Genomic DNA, 16,829 nt, shown 5'->3' on the forward strand with positions numbered 1-16,829 from the left:
ATGACCTTAACATGCATAACTAAGTCTATTATGGAATTAGCTCATTGATTACCTTTCAAATACTACACCTTTTCTACTACTTAATTAGGGACTTTAGCTCTCGACCTTGTACCTTACTTGGCTGGTCACTTCATACATGTTTGACTCGACCTTGCCCCTATATAGTTCTTAATTGATTGCTTCATAATCAGTATGACTCCACTTAATTCCCATGTTATGTAAACTAAGGTTCTAGAGGAGACTCAACTCTCCACTTCAAGAGTCAATTTCTTGAGAAAATTTTTCAAAAACTAGGCTCATAGAGCACCATGGCACCATATCCTTAGAATAAGATATTCATCTTTTTAAAGCAACACATCTTCTCTACTCCTAAGTTAATCAACAATGTACAACTCCATGCTTTAAGCATTTGTTAGATCAAAAGACGATTTTGAAACCCTCAGGGTATAAGTTTTAATGATAAGAAGCTTAAACATTTTTCAAAGAGAAGTTTTTCAGGTCATACTAAAAGACAAATCAACATAAACAATTAGTTATGATAACGTGTAGTCTCTTAGATCAACTACTTCATTTGTAAGATGAATGCATTTAATATATATTATTTATAATGTCTGATAGCTAAATCACGTCTAACTATGATATTCCTTAACAAATTGAAATGAATAAAAAGTTTTTTCAGTACTTGCACTTCAAAAAGGAACAAATACATGCTTTGTATTAGAGAAAGGACAAGAAAATCTCTTGAAGCATGCAAAATATTAGAAAAAGTTATTTCTAATTAACTCATGCAACAATTCCTACCGTTTGATATCATGAATGTGATAAATAGTCGCTTCGATTAGATAAAAAGTGATAATTTAGTGAAACGCATTTAATGCTTACAATTAATGCACCAACAAACACCTCTTCTCATAAGGAAGGGAGACAAAGATAGGCGAAGTAAGCTTGTGAGCAATGCTCAAGAATTTGCAATGATCATCTTCATGAAGTATCTATATAAAGAAGTTTGAAGATTCAAAAAGAAGAAAGAACAATCTTTGTAAAAATTTTATATTCACTTTTTATATAAAAAACTTTGCACTTAATTTGTTGTATCACGTCTTGATAGTAAGATGAAACAACAAGTGATTTCCCAACTTTAACTTTGTGTTATTGCTTAAAGCATAGAAAGGCTTGATTGTAAATAATACACTAGTGAAAAAAAGGCTTTTAAAATCGATTATTTTGGACTTTTAAAATCGGTTATGGAACTGATCTTAAAAGAGCCGATTTTGAAAAGGTAGACTTTTAAGATCGGTTATCAACCGATTTTAAAAGTAGACTTTTAAGATCGGTTATAATTTTAACCGATCTTAAAAGTCAAGACTTTTAAAATCAGTTGTTTTATAACCGATCTTAAAAGTAGTGATTTTTTTTGTATGTTTGACTTGTTTTGGGAGCACCTCAGAACAAAAAACCTGCAGAAAAACCAGACAGTTCAAAATATTTTCTCAATGAAGCACAAATCGCATACAAATGACAAGATGATAAATGTTAATCATATATATATAATTGAATAGTTTTAAATACATCTAATACATAAATGGACTACATTGCTCAATGAAATGTAAGTTCTAACTAGTTAAAGCAATACTATAAAACATAAGCCCATAAAGCACTACTATAAAACATAAGCCCAAACTAGTTAAAGTAATGGTCAATAAAAAATGTGGCCCATTACTCCCTAATGATGTTTATGTCTTCTAGCGACAATGGTGATCGATCTATAAATATCTGTTAAGAAAAATTAAAATAATTAGTAATAATTCATAAAATATATAGAATGAGAACTTAAAACAAAAACTTTCAAAATTGTAAAACTTACTTCAGTCCACCCAGATACTATTTGTGAATCGACAATAGTATGCATTGTCTACATTACATAGTATCCGCACTCATAATTTCCTTTTTGTTTATGAGACTATAATAGGAATATAAAATCAATTTCAATAGAATAGTAATTAAAAAAATTACTAAATTACTTAAAAAAAATATCATTGCTAGAATTAAAATCTTACTTTAGGAGAGACACAACTCCTTTTTTTCTTCATCTTTGAACCCTTAAGTATATGATATCCTTCCATGGCCCTAATGATAAAATGACATTATGATTAGTGTATAGTCAAATATAATGATAATCAATAAAAGAAATTATATATTTTTTTATACTTGATCAATGTATACTAGTACAATCCATTTTCTTAAACTTGACAAAATTTTGACAGCATTTCGTATTGGTCTCTAAGTACATGAAATGAAAGTGGTGACATCAAATTATGTACACCACAATCAAATATGCACTCAAAGAACAACACAAAATGCAATAAACCAAAATTTAATCAAATTTAAGATGAGACTTAACTTGTACGTATCAAACAAGTATAAAGAAAATTACTCATCCCAAACTGTCCACCAAGACAATTCAAGATTAAATATAAATGATTAAATAAATTTAATCATTTGTATTGAATCTCAAATGAGAAACTAAGGTTCACTTAATGTGTGCATAAACTAAATATATAATAGACAAGATTTATAGAGAAAAAAAGTGCATGCATTTCAAAGCTTCAAATAATAAATCAAGTATGTTTATTTATAATCTTTTTTTTCATTCTATTTAAACTAAATGACTTGTTACATTATTTCATTGCAATTTTTTATCAAACCAAATAAACTAAAAACCTGCCATATTTTTTTTTATATAATTTTTTATTCTATTTCTCTTTTTTTATTTTAGTAAATTTTTTAACTATATTATTATCTAAAATATTCTATCATGCATTCAAAATTTTTGAACTATATTATTATCTAAAATATTCTATCTATAATTTTATTTTAGTTAATGCTACTTCTTTTTTTATATAATAATGAATCGTTGAGGGCTTACCGTTACGGCCTAGTATCGGATACTGGTTAAGTTCGCCGGCGATGTGTGTTTGGTTTTAACTTTGAAGAGTGGTTGTTAGTTGTTAGCACCCAACACGTGCCTGCACGTGCCTCGTCTCCGATCTGGGATTTTGATTGCTCAATGGTGATTCTTCCTAATCCTCAACCTATCTTCACTTCCAATCTGCTAAACCGCTTCACCTTTCACCTTAACTTTTAACTAGATAAATACTTATGTTTAGACTTTAGATTCAGATAATTCTTTTTAGTTTTAGTTATAAAAATTTGTTTTATATTTTTAAAAAATGGATAAAATTATCAAACTGATTTTAGTAATAGATGGTTATTTTATTGATATATTACGAGAAAATATTATATGTAATGTTAATTAAAAAAAGTTGAACGTTTGTGATTGATTAAAAAGAACAATTATTAATTTCATAAACACATACCATAAAAAAAAACACTATATAATACATGTCAAAATTAACTCGACTTCAAAAATAAATATCCAAACTGATCATCATTAAAGATAGTCACTGATTATTCTTCTTGATTGAGAATAATTAAACTAATGAACCCAAATATAATTAGCGCGAGTACAACAAATGAAAATAAAAGATCATTGAGAGGGTTAAAAATAAAAAATAAAAATATTTTTTTAATTATTTTTTATACATTAAAAATAAAATAATTAAGCATCAGCCAACTTAAGCTCCTCCATTTTTTCCTTGCGCCAATTTTCAATTGCTTCTGCATAGAATGAGTCAACGTTAAAAATATAACAGCAATAAAATATCTTTCAAATTCTTCATCATTTGCATAACTACCAATTTTAGTGTCTAAAAATAAAATCTACATGCTATGTAATGGTATGAGGAAAAGAAACAATCATACAGGCTTCCTGCAAAAAGCTACGCCTTATTAAAATATTTCTCTCTTGTTTTCTATTCACCTGCTTCCTAATCCCCCCAAAAAATTGATAGATCCAAGTGATTCAACAGTTCCAGATGGAAGATTCTACTGGACATCATAAAGTCCTATACATTGACTTGCAGCCTAAAATAATGTCACTCACCCCTCCCTCACATTTTAACTGCATACCGTAATACACTTGTTGGTCTCTCTACCCTTATCTGTGCATGATAATCTTTAACTTCTATTTCATCAGATATTTCATGACAAATAACAAACATTTTAATTAAATACTGTGATCTAATTTGGTAAAACAAAAATTATAGAACTTTTAATTACATCATTCATTTTGCTTCAAACATACATGAAACAACACAGATATACATGTCAGTAACATAGTACTAAAATGAGGAAGCAAGATCAAATAGATCGAATAGGAACTCATAATTAGAGTAGGAAACTGGGAGACCAAGCTCCTTAAAAGGAAAGGCCCTTTGTTAAGACTGAAAATGCAAAAATAAATAAAAGATAACAAGGGAATTCTACATGTGCAAAGAATACCCCAGGGACCCAACCCAGCCAAGAAACCTCTCCATTTTACTTAAATCTAGCCTACCATTCCCAGATCCTTCCCTCCCCTATTTTTATCTTGACTGCTAGCCAGTTACCTCCTTTTCACATACACCTTGCCATGTAGGCAAGATTGTTACAGCACTTTACAGTCCAAATTCCTCTTCTGCTCCTTACTCACATTGCCCTCAAAGTAGTAGTGATGTGAGGCCAAACAGGATCAAAGATTCTAATGCTTAATTTACAGAAAAATTTACAATATTAACAAAGTAAGACAGGGCAAGAGAAAAATTCCTAAACATGGATTTGGAAGAGCAGATTTATTATACTGCAGCAATAGTTATGCTATATACCCAAACAGAGAATAATGTAACGCTGACTATTCCAAACCAAAATGAATTAAAAAGGAGAGAATTCAGTGAAGACAAGCATAACATCTTTGTACCTGACTTGTACACAAGACTAGTGCATTTCATAGCAGCAGTAAATAGACAAAGAAAGCTTGTAAAAAATATATTGAAACTAAAACTTAAACCTCAATGCAGTTGTACATACATCATAAATAACCTTCGCAATAACATCTTTATAGGGAAGTAATTCGTCGTGTAGGTTTAAATGGGCAACTTGACCTGTATAAAGTAGGATAGATGTTAGTTTACTATCAGCAACCAACCAAACAGATTTAATTGTTAACGAAAATGAACCTCACTACTCCCCTCTGAAGGAATCAATATTAAAAAACAAAAAAAATTTACAACGCATAAAGGGCAAAATAATACAGCTCAGATACCACTCACAAAATGATCATAAATTATTATTCCAAATACTTAACAATTGTTTCAAATGATGAAGGCACCTCCACTCCAGTAGGCAGTATCTGCTTCAGCACATGTTCTATGAAAACAAAAAATTTTCATACAATTGTAAATAACATATAAGCACAAATGTAGGAAACAAATGAATCATTACAAATCCAATTTTTAAAAGCAAAGAATGTAAAAAAGTTACTACAATGGTCCTGAGTAAAAGAGACACTTTGACGTAACTACTCCATCAACATGAAAAAATAAAGTTGAAAGACAGCCTTGGCAGTGTGATTGAAGAGAACAATGCATTCACTCACCTGCACTCCAATAAGAGTACCCTAGTGTCAACGAATAGGGCACAACTTCAATCTCACACAAGCCCTTAAGCTCGTCAACCTTTTGTTTTGGAATATCCGATAAATCTGCCCCAACATTCAATTCAAGTCAGAGAGAAAGAAGCCTATGTGCTATTGCAGTGATGAACAAATATATCTTTAGAAATGCGAAACTCGAAGCATAAGAAATGCGAAGGATTAGTGTTCTGTGACCTCTTTAGTTTCTGCAGTGATGAACAAGAAGAAGCCTATGTGCTATTGCAGTGATGAATAAGAAGAAGCCTCTGTGCTATTGTAGTGATGGAGATTCTTCAATATTCGTGAACCTCTCTGCATACCCGAACGGAGAGCTGGCTCTTTGCTAACCTGAACGAAGAACACCCCTTGCGAACACGAACGGAGAACAACAGAAATGTGAATGGAGAACAACAGTAGAAACCCTAAGCACGAATGAAGGAAAGGGCAACAACAAGCCTGAACCCTAAGCACGAACAAACGAACCTGAATGAACGAAGTAGAGAGTGGAGGCCAAAAATGTAGAAACGTAAAATGATATTTAAGATCGGTTATCTATGAACCGATTTTATATGTTACATACAAAATCGGTTCCTATATAACCGATCTTAAAAGTAGTAAAAAAGACATGATTTAAAATCAGTTAAACTGTGACCGATTTTAAAAATAATTTTTAAAATCGGTTATATTTGAACCGTTCTTAAAAGTTGTGATAGACATATGATGAAGATTTTCGCAATCTCTCCACTTGGCAAGCGGACCAAGTTTCGATGTAGTATTTAAGTATCGTCCTCAGGGATTTGAGAATTTAGTAATTCTTACTCTAATGATTAATATAGAGATGTTGATATGATTGGAAGTGAGCTAATGTGAGGCAAAATTAAAACGGTAATGTAAAAGTTATAAGAACAATTATATGAAACAAGGATTGGACCCTAGAGCACTTGCTAACTCCTAAATTTCCTTAAAATAAATATGATTTCATCTTTATGACTTCCACGTTCATTTAGTAATTCAACAAGATCCCTCAAAATTGAATCCTAAAGTAATTAATCTAAAACATGATTCCTCTATGTTTTATGATTAACACTTTGCATTAAGAGCAATGACTTGAACAAGGTGACTAAACAAATCAAGTCTATTCCTAGAGCAAGAGATGTTTAGGTGCAAGATTCAGTTCGGGTTTTCAAAAACGTTTTCCAACCGGATTCAAAAACCAAAAATCATACAACGGGTGATCAAGCCGATATAAGCATTAAGAGAAGAATCAAACACAAGTAATGAAAATGAAATGCATATATATATTTAAGAAGAAGAAGAGTTAGTAGTTACATCTAGACCAATCCTCAAAGATTTAGCCCCTCATGGCCATTTACAAGATCAAAGGAGTGGAAGAAGAAATTACAAAGGAAGAGATGAAGAAAAAGGAGTTGATCCTCGTTCCCAAGTGATCCAGCCTCCAAATCTTCGTTCCCACTCTGTTCTTTCTCCCTCCTGTGCTCCCCGCTCTTGTTTTTCTCTTTGTTTTCGTCTCCCTTTTCCTTTTCTCTCTCCCCTGCCCTTTTATAATTGCTAGAATTAAAACAGAGTAGGCAGGAAGAGAAGAATCCGCTCAGCGCCTTGAAACGGCTGAGCGGATTGGGAGTTCTTCACCATGAAGAAACCTCAAGGGCTGAGCGCCTGAGATCCGCTGAGCGCTTTAGAGGTAGAGAGCACCCCTTGTTCCTGGATGAAATCCGCTGAGCGGATGGGAATGGCTGAGCGGATTGAAGGCATAGAGCACTCCTTCTCCTCCAAGGCCAATCTGCTGGGCGCTTTGAAGTGGATGAGCGCCTTGAGTTTGGGAAGTTCTCTGACCTGATTCCGCTGAGCGCTTTAGAATGGCTGAGCCATTCTTCTCCAGGTTTCAAAACCTACAAAATAAGCACCAAATTGGATCAAAGGCTTCTTATTCCCTGTACTAACATTAATCAAAAGCACCTCTTTGATTCTAAGTATATATAGATAAAAATAATATCAATATGTACACAAAATGTGCTAGATAAGTGTCTCAAGTGAGTATTAAATCAAACTAATTAGACACTTATCAACATACCTTTTAAGATCGGTCATAAAATAACCGATTTTAAAAGTACTTTTAAGATCGGGTAAATTTTAACCGATCTTAAAAGTGTTTATATTATTTACAAAATTGCCACCGCGTCACTTTTAAGATCGGTTACCTTATAACCGATTTTAAAACTCCGATTTTAAATCCAATTTTTTCACTAGTGATACTTGCATATTTGTTGGTTGAAGCATGAAAAGACTTTGTTGAAAAAGATTACTTTTTTGTTGAAGCCTAGAGAGACTTTATTGTAAAAGAATATTTGGTTGTTGAAGTCTAGAGAGGTTTTGTTGTGAAAGTATACTTGATTGTTGGAGTTTGAAGAAACTTTATTGCTAAAAAAAAACATAGGTATAGCTACTTGAAAAGGTAAGTCAAAGAACACTTAGGTTGAGTTAGAACTGACTTGTGAAAGAATACCCTTATACTTGTAAAAAAATAGTGTAACTTGATCAAGAACTAGACGTAGTCTTGATGGTTGAGATCAGCAAATATAAAAAATACTCTATGTTATTTATTCTTAACTCTACGTTTACACTCGTAAGGTTTTTTATACTACCTCATTGTTTAAAAAAATGTTAAGTTTTTGATTGACACTATTCAACTCCCTTTTTAGTGTTTATCTTCTTTTCACGGTTTGGTATCATAACTCAAACTTTGATTAGGTTAAGCATCTAACCGTGTTAAAGAAAAAGATCCTAAGATGGGAAGTATTGAATGTCACTACCTACTTGAAGGAGTTTCTTTTGCAAGGTTACTAACCTTTGATGGAGAATAATACCCATATTGGAAGGCCAAGATAGAGATGTTCATCAAGTCCACCTAATACCATCTCTAGAAGATCATCATAGGTGGTGATGTTCTTATAACCAAGCCAAAAAATGAGTACATGCAAGAAGACTACATCATCTTGCAACTTAACAGAAAAGGCAAGATACTTAATTTTCTCTATGTCAAAAATATAGATTACAACAAGTTTTGTGGTTGCAAGATTGTTAAGGAAATATGGGAAATCATCAGGGTAACTCGTGAGGATATTGAAGATGTAAGATTTAGACAAGTTGTTACTGTTTAGAGACATTATGAGTTGTTCTTTATGGAGGATAACAAAACCATTGATGAGATGTTTGGAAGGTTCCAAACCATTCTCAATGGGCTAAAATCCATGTGAACAAAGATTTTAAAGCTTAGAAGAATCGCAAGATCTTGGATAGTCTTCCAAAGATTTAGGAACCAAAGGTCACCACTATATCAAAAGCTCAAAACCTTATAACTCTGACACTGGACGAGCTCCTAGGAGCACCAAGAGTTCATCTAAATAAGTAAATCACTTTTGATGCCACTTAACTAGGGCACAACGTCACGAAGTCAAAGAGCTCACAAGTAAATCACTCTTGACGCCATTCATCCCACGTTCGGTGTGACCAAGTCAAATAACTCCCTTCTAAGTCATGTCCGATGCTACCAATCCTATGCTTGATGTTAGTGAGGTAGAGAGCCTTTAAATTTTATCATGTTCGACCCCATAAAGTTGTGCTCAACACGATAGAGATTTCTACCCTTGGTAGAATCACTATTTTTGCTCCAATCACTTGGAATTCAGCCAAAACTAACATGCAACACAAGAATTCACAAATATACTGTACAATTAACTCATATACATCATAAATTTCCACATGCAACTAGCCAAATGTTCAAATTATCACTTGTTTTCAACTTCTTCTAAAATCAACTACAAACTCAACTTAAGCAATTCAATCTTCAAAATCAACCAACATAACCATAAAAATTCATAATTCAAGCAAGGATTCACCAACTAATTCAACAACAAAATTGCAAGAGCCTCTCTTAGCTACAAATCACCCATAATAGAGGTAGAAAAAGAAGAACAAAATCCTTTGAGGAACTTCGCACACACTTCGAGAACTTTGATTTGAAGCTCTCCAAGCTTGAATCTCTACACAACAACTCAACTAATTCTAGGGAAGGATTATAGAATGCTTTTGTGGAATCAAAAGAGGAAGGAAGTCTCTCTAGCCCCATAAATCCCCTCTTTAACTTCTCTTTAAGTTTCTTAAGAAATGAACTTATAATGTTCAAGTTTTAAAGGATACCTTATATACTTTCTCTTAATTGGTCAACTTTGACCTCAACTCAAAATAATTTTTAAATAACATAAACTAATTAAGATTCTAAATCTTTAGAATTTCACAAAAATTAAACAATAAATCGGAACATCAATTTAATTAATAAATTAAACATACATAAAAAATTCATAGTATCACACATTTAAAAATATTAGAGGTTAAAGATATGAAAATAAATATAAAAATAATGCCAAGTGATAATATTTAAATTTTGAATATATATATATATATATATATATTATTTTGATATAGAGTTACTTGTTAGATAATAGATAGTTTGTTCAATATGAAAAATATTAGATACATTTGCATATTTGTATTATGAAGTTCATTCCTCCATGGGAGAAGAATATTATAAAAGAATGAATATAAATATGCGTGAAATATTTACAAAGTAGAGAATCATTTTAATTTATCTATATAAAATTATTTATAAAACTGACATGATACTCATATTATTTTGATCAATATAGATTAATTTAAAAAAAATTGTTATAGATTTATTCTCATATATCATAATTTCCTGTATAAGATCATTTTTATATTGAGTGGGATTTAAAATAAATTGAAAGAGTTTTTATTTTATTTTAGATAAAAAAAATTGTATATTATCTCTTTTTATTTTATTTTATGTTAACATATATAATTTTATTTTTATAAAATTAATAGTAAATAGTTTTTTTAGGAACCTTAATATACTTTCACTTTTTCTTCGCTTTTTTTTTTTCTCTCTGTGATGGTGAAAAGAAGAGAGATAGAGAGAAAATAATGACAAATGATAAAATAGAAATTAAAGAATATATATATATATATATATATACTTGCTTTTTTTAAAATACATGAATATGATAAGTAACTGTTATATCTAATATTGGTTAGTTATAACAGAATAATGTAATTTTGATTAGATATAATCAAATCAAATTGAAGTTATAAATAAATAATCAGCAAAAAAGATAAAAAAAAAGAGGAAAATATATTGGTAAATCGGGTAATTTTTCCATAATCTCGTTTTGATCACCCTAATAAAGAAGTAGGAGGAATACATCTGCGGCTACTGTGTGCGCTGATTTTGTTTGTTAAAACTGTCACTCAGTCAGTCAGGAGAGTACACAAACACAATCAAAAACCCTGACACTCTCTTCCGTCCACCACCACCATCTCACAAATCCCAATGGAATCAAAACAAGATTCATAAACCACGCTCCCACCGCACGCATCCACACCACACCCCTCCTTTCCAATTCCGTCCTCCACCACTTCCACGTCAAAACAAAATCATGGCCGTGCCAATGCGGAAGATGACAATGTCAGAGGATAAGAGAGGCACAGCAGAGGAGGCAGAAGCCAGGTTCGTTGGGATTCCCAATGCACCCACGCAAACCCCAACACCGCCGCCGCCGCCGTGTCTCCGCGTCCTTCACCCTGATCATGTGGCCGTTGGCTCCCCCATCACCAGGGTCCCTCTCGTTCCTTCTTCCACATCTTATTCACTGCCGCCATCCTCTACTCTCACTGACCCCATGTGGGCCCATGATCTCCCCAACGATTTTTCCAGGTTGAATCTCTTCGACGGGGAAATCGACTCTTACCCTCATCACCACCACAACACCGCTTTATTCGAAAAAGGTTTTACTTTTTCCTCCCCAGATAACCTCGGAAACTACATGTACCATCATATCTTGGACCAGAGGAGAAAACACCTTCAGGGCACCAGTGGTGCAAATGCAAACTATCAGATTCTTCGGGATCGTTTCGTCTCTCCGCAGTCTCACGGAGGAGTCAGAACGCCGGTTAGGTTCTCTCCATTGAATTCCACTGCCAATAACAATCCCTCGCATTATTACTACGCCGCAAAAGAAAAGGCATCCATAGACTCGGAGCAGCTTTCACATGTTATATCTCCGAGGAGAGTCGTGGGTGACCCTTCTGGGTATAGGTGTGACAATAGTATCATCATACAAGGGAGAGAAGCAAAACAGTGTTTTGAGAACGGGTACAGTTCCACCAGGGGCTTTAGAAGGAGTCCCCGTGATGAGGCTTCTATTCATGGCGTGGGTCCTAAGAGCTTTTCTGCTGCTGCTGCTGCTGCTGCTTCTGGTCAAAATCAGAACAATGGTGATTTCACACTGCCCATGCTGCTGGATTTTTATTCTGTGCCTGACGCTCAGTGTTACATATACAACCTGGCTAAGGATCAAAACGGTTGTCGTTTTCTGCAGCGGTTGGTTGACGAAGGAACCTACCAAGATATGTGTATGGTGTTTGAGGGAATCATTGGGAGTGTGGTTGAACTTATGATAGACTCTTTCGGGAATTATCTTGTGCAGAAGTTGCTCGATGTTTGCACCGATCAACAACGCCTGCAGATTGTGTTCATGTTGACGAATCAACCGGGCCAGCTCGTTCGCATCTCTTTAAATACTCATGGGTATATTATATTATATACCTTTCCATATTAATTAAAGTTTGTGCTTTTCTATGTAAATGAATGGGATAAAGCATGTATTTTGCTTTATTTGGTTACTGAGTTAATTGTTTCATTGCAACAGCACACGCGTGGTGCAGAAGTTGATCGAAACGCTCAACTCCGCCGAACAAGTTTCAATGGTGAAGTCTGCCATTCAACCTGGTTTTCTTGATCTAATTAGGGATCTGAATGGAAATCACGTCATTCAACGTTGCTTGCAATGCCTTAGCTGTCAAGATAATCAAGTATTACTCTTCTTTCTTTTACTTATGAACTCTTCTTTAAGTTTTTATTGTATTTTCCTCTTTATTTTACCTGTGTGTTCTCTTTTGTGCTTACTTAACAATTTGAATCAATTGAATATTATGAAGCATCTATATATATATATATATATATATATATATATATATATATATGGCAATGCAGTATTCCTTCTCTCTCTCTATATATATATAATTAAGTCACGTAATTTAACGTTGCTTTCAATGACTTAGTTGTCAAGATAATCAAGTATTATAATTCTTGCTTTTACTTTTTTTTTTACTCTTCTTTATGTTTTTACTGTCATTTTTGTCCTCATTTTGTTCTTTTGTGCTTATTGAACATTTTGAATTACATGAATATTATGAAGCTACTATACTACAATGTATGTTCTTTTGTGCTTATTAAACATTTTGAATTAATTGAATATTATGAAGCGACTATACTGAAATGCACTATACACGAGCATCAAAAGTGGGAAGAGAAACTACTTTCTGAGTATCATTCCTTAATACACATTATTTATTTATATTGTGATTTTCATTTCAAAGAAAAGAAAGTTATTGATATAACATTCGAATAATCAATTTTAACTTTTACATTATGCGTTGGAAGTAGACATCTCCTTCTTTTATTAATTATTTGAGTATATCAAAAGAAGAAATATGTCTTTTTTAATTATTTGAGTATGTCAAAAGAAGAAATACGTGTGTAAGCTAGTTAAACTATTTCTCATGAATGAAGCACTTGCAATATGTCAAGTAATTAAAGACGTCTATCCATCTCAATTTTTTTTACTGCAACTACAAGTCTCGTCTAATTAGTCATTACTATCAAGTTGGATCATTTCTGTCTTTAATTTAGCCTTGAATACTGCAAACTTTTGTATCCCATGCAGTCTTTAAACTAATATGCTGTCAACTTGGTTTCTATACTATAAATTCTACTCCAAACTGTCAAGTGTGGTGAGTAAGGTTCTATGATGGATGATGTAGCACATGGAATGTTTAATTTTTAGAATATGTACATGCCACTCTTATGAACTCATGGGATTTTGTATATTTTGTCTGTTTTCTATTGGACCAATTTGTTTAAACAAATTTATGAAAATTTTTTTTATTGTTTCTCTTTATAATTATGACTGTTTATTTTTGATGTTGCGGAGAAGTTTTGTATTGAGATAGCTATCTAATTTGCTTAAACAAAATTGTGAAGTTTCTTATTGTTTCTTTTTATAATTATGCCAGTTTATTTTTGATGCTGCTGTGAAGTTTTGTGTTGAGATAGCTACTCATCGACATGGATGTTGTGTGATGCAACGCTGCATTGATTACTCTGTGGGGAAGAATCGAGATAAGTTGGTTACAGAAATATGCAAACATGGACTTCTCCTCTCACAGGATCCATTTGGGTAACATACATAGAATATTATTGATAAAATATAGTTTGTTTATCAACTTTTCATTGTCACATCTTTTATTAGGATAGATCATCATATTACTTTTTATTATTATTTATTTATCTATACTTAGCAGCACTCATAAATTATTTTGCAGAAACTATGTTGTTCAATATGTTATAGAGATGGATACTCCGGCTGCTTCAGCCAAACTGCTTGGTCTGTTTAAAGGGAATTATGTAAATTTGTCTACTCAAAAATTCAGCAGTCACGTGGTTGAAAAATGTCTTAAGCATATTGGTGACACTAGATCAAGAATAGTTAGAGAATTATTGTCTGCACCTCACTTTGAGCAGTTGTTACAGGACCCATTTGCCAACTATGTCATTCAATCTGCTCTTGCTGTAACTAAGGTTTGAAAAATTATGCATACCATTGTTTGCATAGCTAGCATGTTATGGTAATTGAAAGTTATTAATTTAAATATTAACCGTGTGCCATAGGGTCCTCTCCATGGAACTTTGGTTGAAGCAGTTCGACCTCACAAAATCCTGCGCACCAGTCCATATTGCAAGAGGATTTTCTCGGGAAGTCTACTCAAGAAGTGATGCCCAAGTATCATATGTTGTTGTTTTCAGTAGTCTCTTTTATTTTTATATTTAAGTCAGCTTGCAGTGTATTTCTGTGTCCGTGTGTCTAGTATGTGTGTCTGACTAGTGTCTACTCCGAAGAAGTTGGCAACTGAACTAAAGGCAAGCCTTGTTTTCATATGCTTTTGATTTAGCCGTAGCTTGTCTTGTATTATTTTGTTGTCCTATCTGTTGTGTGTGATGTATGACACTTTTTTATGGTATTTTGGGTCTCTAATTATGTTTATGTCCTAGATTCTGTTTTTTTGAGACAAACTATTTATATTGCATTTTCATGTCCTAATAATTTGTAGGTTTTGTTGTTTTATATCCTAATAGTTTTTAATTTTAAAGTTATTTTGTAAGTCTTAAAAAATTATTTTATAAGTTGGAATATCATGTCATATTTTGTTGTTTTGTTTTTTTTTTCTATCCATATATATTTCCTATTAACAGAATTTTCAATATTTATCTATTATAACAGAACAAAATAAAATTAAATAAGAAAATTATATTATTAAGCTTAATTGATAGTTGAAGAATATTAAGTAAGTGTTTTGTTAAGAAATGAGTGAGAAGATCCAGAAGTAGCTGAAAAATATATTATTATCACTCACTTATTTTTTATTTTTTCTTTCTCACACTAAACAAAATAATAATTGGAGGATGAAATCATGGAAGAGTAGACATGTGTTTTTCTCTTTCTTTTTTTTAATTCCGTCTTTCACGAAAATAAAAACATCAAATCATGGATGTCAATGCAAATGATGTCAAATGACAACAAGACTCACAAATTTTCTATTTATCTATACTTCAAATTTAACACTTACAAATTATGTTAGACATTCACTATGCTCACATGTAAAATGTTTTTTGGAAGTTGTAGCAGTATGAGTATATTTTTCTAAGTTTATTATCTATTTATCTATACTTCAAAGTTAATACTCACAAATTATGTTATAAATACCTTAATCATATTTGAGATAAACTATTTTTATCACATTTACATTTAACAATTTTTAAAATATTTATTTACTCATATTTATTAAAATATTACTATAGATTAAATTAATAAATTATTATAATATATTTTAATAAAATGTTATTATAAATAGAATAATATTTTTTTTATTTTAATAATATTTTTTAAAATTATTTTTTAAAAATAAGTCTCATATCGAGTAAAAAAAATAAAATATAAAGATTACATTTTAATTATTTTTAAAATTAATAAAATAATGATATATAAAAATTATATATAATTATATAGTAAAATTTTAAAAATAAACTTTAATATGTAATTTAGATTTAGCGTGATTAACTTATTAAGATATATTTTTTTGTAAAAAAAATAGATATCTTTAATCTTAAAAAAAAATTAGACAAAAATGATAAAATATAAGTAATAGTACAATTGATATTAATATTAATTATCTTTTTATAAAATTTATAAAAAATTTAATAATATTATTAAAATGTTGTAAAATATCACTTTAGTAATATTTTTAAAAATATTGTCATTAATATGTAAAATATTACTAATTTTTTTAATAATATAAATTTTATTTTATATTTGATAAAATATCATACTAATAACATTTATTTATAATTTAATAATATTTTTTTTAATATTCCTAAAATCTCATATTATTGTAGTGTATAAATATGTATTGTGATTTTGTTTAAATCTACTTTATATTGGCTGAATTATTTTATATAAAGACGATGAATTGATTTCATCTTTTAAGAATAAACTTATCTATCAATAATTTTGTAAACAATTTAGGTTACATAATTTTATTCATAGTTTTGATCGACAAACTTACTAGAATAACTAAAAAGAAATTTCTAAAAAAGTTAAAACATTTATAATAACCTAAAAGAGTTTATATAAACTATGACTTATAATGTTTTAGAGGATATTGACAATAAAGTTTTCGGAGTAAAGAAAAAGAAAATATAAATATTTAATTGTAAATTAAAAGACTATAAATAATATTTGTAAACAAAAAGATTATTTTTAAAATACTTTTAATAATATTTGTAACGACACTCTTTGTATATGTTATAATTTTATTATTATAATTAATCAATTATTAAATATTTTGATATTAATTTAAAGTTAATGTTCAAATTTTTAGATAAAATATTTATGCTACTATAATTTTTTTAACAAATTATCAAATTAAAAATCAGTTTTGCTTATATAATTTTTTTTGACAAATGCTAATATAATATTTTATTTGTTTC

At 30.9% G+C, this 16,829-nt stretch overlaps 1 protein-coding gene and 1 long non-coding RNA gene across 2 annotated transcripts; one reads left to right on the forward strand and one right to left on the reverse strand.

Moving 5' to 3' along the window:
* Window positions 1-1,524: 1,524 nt before the first annotated feature.
* On the reverse strand, window positions 1,525-6,112 carry LOC145959072 (uncharacterized). The gene is made up of 5 exons (XR_014434687.1): window positions 5,765-6,112; window positions 5,534-5,638; window positions 5,243-5,304; window positions 4,966-5,039; window positions 1,525-3,678 (listed from the first exon to the last, which is right to left on the reverse strand). It is a non-coding gene; the product is annotated as an uncharacterized LOC145959072 (long non-coding RNA).
* Window positions 6,113-10,813: 4,701 nt separating this feature from the next.
* LOC109817322 (putative pumilio homolog 8, chloroplastic) lies at window positions 10,814-16,290 on the forward strand. Its single transcript, XM_020382583.3, has 5 exons — window positions 10,814-12,251; window positions 12,373-12,535; window positions 13,799-13,962; window positions 14,108-14,363; window positions 14,454-16,290. The coding sequence occupies exons 1-5, from the start codon at window positions 11,101-11,103 to the stop codon at window positions 14,556-14,558; spliced, it is 1,839 nt and encodes a 612-aa protein (XP_020238172.1). The 5' UTR covers window positions 10,814-11,100; the 3' UTR covers window positions 14,559-16,290.
* Window positions 16,291-16,829: the final 539 nt, after the last annotated feature.

The sequence above is a fragment of the Cajanus cajan genome, chromosome 6 (genome assembly GCF_000230855.2).
Source record: "Cajanus cajan strain Asha chromosome 6, NIPB_CcT2T_4, whole genome shotgun sequence".
In the NCBI taxonomy this organism is placed as follows: Eukaryota; Viridiplantae; Streptophyta; class Magnoliopsida; order Fabales; family Fabaceae; genus Cajanus; species Cajanus cajan.